This window comes from Borostomias antarcticus, assembly GCF_949987555.1.
Source record: "Borostomias antarcticus genome assembly, chromosome: 4".
NCBI classification, from domain to species: Eukaryota; Metazoa; Chordata; class Actinopteri; order Stomiiformes; family Stomiidae; genus Borostomias; species Borostomias antarcticus.
This window is the reverse complement of record NC_140237.1, coordinates 31,900,261-31,905,260: the sequence shown is the minus strand read 5'-3', so window position 1 is coordinate 31,905,260 and position 5,000 is coordinate 31,900,261. Positions and strand designations below refer to the sequence as shown.

The 5,000-nt window shown below is 50.7% G+C and overlaps 1 protein-coding gene across 1 annotated transcript in view; it reads right to left on the bottom strand.

The window, feature by feature from the left end:
* Positions 1 to 5,000, bottom strand: part of il16 (interleukin 16) — a gene marked incomplete at its 5' end in the record, with an annotated part of 27,285 nt that overhangs the window by 11,779 nt on the left and 10,506 nt on the right. Inside the window, 7 exons of the mRNA XM_084437455.1 lie at positions 1 to 84; positions 407 to 463; positions 1,119 to 1,313; positions 1,423 to 1,563; positions 1,727 to 1,986; positions 2,779 to 2,866; positions 4,783 to 4,915. The exon at positions 1 to 84 is cut by the window's left edge and continues 13 nt beyond it. Of these exons, the coding sequence (XP_084293581.1) occupies positions 1 to 84; positions 407 to 463; positions 1,119 to 1,313; positions 1,423 to 1,563; positions 1,727 to 1,986; positions 2,779 to 2,866; positions 4,783 to 4,915 (958 nt within the window). The remainder of the gene's footprint in view (positions 85 to 406; positions 464 to 1,118; positions 1,314 to 1,422; positions 1,564 to 1,726; positions 1,987 to 2,778; positions 2,867 to 4,782; positions 4,916 to 5,000) is intronic.

The following is a 5,000-nucleotide window of genomic DNA, read 5'->3' as shown; positions in this document are numbered from 1 at the left end:
GTCGTGTTGAAGGCAGTCGGTGAAGACAGCTGCGTCTGAGTCGGCCAGAACATCTCCACTTCCTGCTGAGTGCTCTCTCTCTTCCTGGAGCACAAACAGGAAGCAGTCAGAGAGGCTGCACGCCACACGCCCTGCGACCACAGAGAGAGCATCCTGCTGCCGTGCCGCTTCACGCGTCATCCCCATGCAACGGCGCCGTGCGGCAAACCCACGGCAAATCAATCACGCCAAGTTCAACCAATGCCATGCCTGATGGACAGCTACGTACAACACAACAGCTCAGCTGCAACAAACACACACTTGTAGCAACACACGCATGCACGCACACACACACACACACACACACCTCAGCATGCTGCCAAACATCCACTCGCACAGGAAGAGCAGAGTAATTAACGGCACATACACTTTTAAACAGTAACCTGAGGATCTTTCTCAAAGCCTTGTACACAACGCTGAACAGCTGCACGCGTGTGAGGGGACAACACAGGTTTACGGGGGAAATAGTCATGTTAGTACTGTATACATAGTCATGTTAGTACTGTATAGTCATGTTAGTACTGTATAAATAGTCATGTTAGTACTGTATATGACTGTTTTACAGAAGAAGAACCGGTTAAGAAGGGTGTCGGTTAGTCGGCCACAGGAAACCCACAGTAAAGCGACGATTCATGTTGTCTACAGCTGATAGGTGGGGGACTGAATGGTGTGTCATCCCATTGGATGATTTCTGTGAACATGCCCCCACATTGAGTTACCTTATATGGGCAATAGTCCTGAGCAGAGTTTAACAGCAGCTATTTTAAAGTGCATCTCCTCAATAGTCACTTGGTCTCAGACTAGAAGTTAGAACACACTCTAATAAAGATTTTTTTGTGTGATGCTGTACAACATACTGTCTTATAATATAATATACGGTATATGAACTGATAACAAACGAACATCACAAAGATAAGATATAAAGATGAGACATAATACAAAGATGAGATATAAAGATTAGATATAATACAAAGATGAGATATAAAGTCATATAGAGTACACTCTGTCCTCAGATGACATCAAGTGTGTGTGTGTGTGTGTGTGTGTGTGTGTGCGTACGCTCGCGTGCGTGTGTGTACCTGGCAGCTGGTGTGTGTGGGGCTCCACCCATCCTCCCTAACAGGAGACCCTCTGCTGGAGCCACTTGAACCCCCTGTCCAGCCCTCCTCGCTGGTCACATGACGCTGGGCCGTCCATCCCTCCTCGCCGGTCACATGACGCTGGGCCCTGCCGTAGCCGCGCGTGGCCCCCGGAGCCCGGGCACGAGGCATGGACTACCCCGGAAGAACGCGCAGATTAGAGACGATCAGAATGGCGTCACTGGCGAAAACCAGGAAGTGAACAGGAAGTCAAATCTAAGACATGGCCGGCCGGTGGGGCTACCTTGGCTGCTCTGCCGGGGGCCGGGTCCGAGGCGTGCGGGCTGGAGCGGGTCACGGGGGAGTTGTAGGGGACGTTGTAGTCATCGTCCACATACACCGGCGCCGACAGGCGGTTCTCAGACCAAGACTCGGTCGCGGGACTCTGGAAAACGAGGTGAACCGGGGGATTAGACAGCGTGACTCCGACGTTAAAACGGCGTCAGGAAAGCGTTCCGTCTCGGCGCCATGCGGGTTCTCGTCTCTGACGCCTCTGACATCACAGCACAACACTGCAGGCCGGCGACCCCCAAGAGGTCGTCGCTTACCACGGGGGAGTCCAGGCTGTGGACGCGCGTTGGGGGCTGGTGGTGGTGGTGGTGGAGGGGGGTCTGGAGGCCGTGCGAGGGCGCGGGGGCGCCGGTTCCGGGTCCGGGCGGGGGGCAGCGGTGGTGAGCGTGGGCGCCGTCGCTGCAAGAGCGCGTCATGGCCTTCTGGGCGCGGCGGGCGGTCAGCTGACTGAAGCTTTTCTCCAGGCAGCGTTCGCACTTCTGCCGGCTGTGGGCGCAGGGCTCCAGCTTGCGTAGCCCTGGACACACACACACACACACACACACACACACACACACACACACACACACACACACAGATACGCTAGGCCGGCGGCATCATATCACAACGCCAATCAGGAAGTCAGAAAACAAATAAGAGCCCGTTTATCTGTTCCTGCTTATTTATCTCAATGAGACACTTTGCATCTGACATGATCTCAAAACATCCAGATGGTCTAATCTGAGGCCTATCGTTCAGAGACTCGGGGGCAAGGCTGTTTCTTATGTCCTCCCTTCATTGGGTTTCCTTATCCAAACGTCGTTTACATCCCCTTGGCGGGAGGCAGCGTGACCTCGTCCGTCTGTCTGTGTGGATTAGAGGACCGGTCAGTGTGGATTAGAGGACCGGTCAGTGTGGATTAGAGGACTGGTCAATGTGGATTAGAGGACTGGTCAGTGTGGATTAGAGGACTGGTCAGTGTGGATTAGAGGACTGGTCAGTGTGGATTAGAGGACTGGTCAGTGTGGATTAGAGGACCGGTCAGTGTGGATTAGAGGACTGGTCAGTGTGGATTAGAGGACCGGTCAGTGTGGATTAGAGGACTGGTCAGTGTGGATTAGAGGACTGGTCAGTGTGGATTAGAGGACTGGTCAGTGTGGATTAGAGGACCGGTCAGTGTGGATTAGAGGACTGGTCAGTGTGGATTAGAGGACCGGTCAGTGTGGATTAGAGGACTGGTCAGTGTGGATTAGAGGACTGGTCAGTGTGGATTAGAGGACCGGTCAGTGTGGATTAGAGGACCGGTCAGTGTGGATTAGAGGACCGGTACCTTCAATGCTCCACTGGCTCCTCTCCTTCCTCAGCTTACTGCTCTCAACAGCCTGGGCGATGGCATCGTTCAGCTGCTGCTCCGATACCTGAACACACACACACACACACACACACACACACACACACACACACACACACGCAGGGAAAACAGCATCAATACTGATTCATAATAATGACAGGACCTTGAGGGTCTTTAGTCACACACACAAGTACACAGGTGAGCGGCGACGCAGCACTCAACACAGAAACGTGCATCTTCAGGGGTCGCCGGTAGGATTTGCATTTGAATCCTCTGAATTTCTCCCATCCAAGCCGTCCTCCTCCAGGGGCAGCCAGGAGCAGTGGGCAGCCTGGTCAGTGTCCTCCTCCAGGGGCAGCCAGGAGCAGTGGGCAGCCTGGTCAGTGTCCTCCTCCAGGGGCAGCCAGGAGCAGTGGGCAGCCTGGTCAGTGTCCTCCTCCAGGAGCAGTGGGCAGCCTGGTCAGTGTCCTCCTCCAGGGACAGCCAGGAGCAGTGGGCAGCCTGGTCAGTGTCCTCCTCCAGGGGCAGCCAGGAGCAGTGGGCAGCCTCGTCAGTGTCCTCCTCCAGGGACATCCAGGAGCAGTGGGCAGCCTCGTCAGTGGCACCCGGGGACCAAGTCCAAGTGCTCAGTCCAGGTCCTGGTCAGGGACCGGACTAAAGAACATCTGTTCTTCTCAATGTTTTTCATATTGGGTTCTTGGGAGGAAACCCTTGCGAACACGGGGAGAACATGCAAACTCCACGCAGAAAGGCCTGGGAGATACCTCACCTGGAGATACCCCACCTGAGTACCTGACAACCCTGGAGAGAGCATCCCCAGTGCCGACGTCGTCCCAAGCGGGAATCGAACCCAGGACCTTCTAGCTGTGAGGCGACAGTGATGCACTATAACTGATAAGAGGTTTTTCTGTCCCTAGTGACTTAGCTATTCTCAGCACAAGAACATGCCTTAGTTGGTCATGGTCAGGGGTCTGGAGCAAGGTTATTATAGTTAACGGAAACTAACTAAAAAACGAAAACTAGGTGTGAAAAAACATTTCAGATAACTGAAATAAAAACAAAAACTATGCTTTACAAAAAAACGATAACTAACTAAAACTGTATTGTGTGTTTAAAATACTAACTAAAATAAACTAAAATTGTAGAGAAAATGTCCTTAGTTTAAGTCTTTTTCATTCCATACATAAGCCTAGTATTTTGGGTGGATATGAAATCTATCCTCCATTATTTCTTTAGCTGTGCCCCTGAGCAGAAGTAACCTGATGTGCGCCAGAGGGTTTGTTTTGCACAGAGTGAAACAACATGAGCTCACGAGATCAGGATGGTCTCACGAGGCTAGCGCAGAAAAAATAAAATAAAACTAATAATAAAAACTAAACTAAAACTAAGCATTATCAAAAAATAAAAAATAAACTAAACTAGCAAATCTGCTTTAAAAAATAATTAAAACTAAACTGAATCAATTTCACACAAAAAGTTAAAACGATATAAAAATAAAAACTAATGAAAAAAGCAAAACCATTATAACCCTGGTCTGGAGGAGATCAAGTGAACATCCATAAGAAGCTCACTGCCCACTGGTGTATAAGGTCATAGTTGGAGAACTCGCGCCATTGGACTGAAACTATGTATAGGTACAGACCACCGACTATAAAGGTGGGACAAACCTGGATATCTGTCTGCTGTTGTACTAAATAAATGTTGAATCTGATCTACAATCAGCAAAACCAGCAAACTACTTTCCTCTCTGGATCCATTGATACTTCAATACCATCAATAATCATCATATCTCAATAACACACAAATACACAGACTTATACACACAGGCACTCACACACACACACTCACCAACACACTTTTACTACACAAGCACACATGCACTAAGTACCTAAACACACATACACACACACACACACACGTCCAAGTTGGTGCAGTCCTATGTGTGATGGCTGGGCCGTGTATAGCAGGGTAGAGGTTGTTTACTCTGGGGTCCGGGTGTCGACTGATGATGATCTGGACCGGACCCGGGGGGCACTGGCTCAGAACCGTGTACACATCGTTCAGCGCCATGTTGTACACCACCGTATCGTTGACCTCCATGAGCTCATCCCCACATCTGGACCAGGAACCAGGGGTGGAGGGGGAGAGAGAGAGAGAGAGAGGGAGAGAGAGAGAGGGAGGGAGAGAGAGAGAGAGAGAGA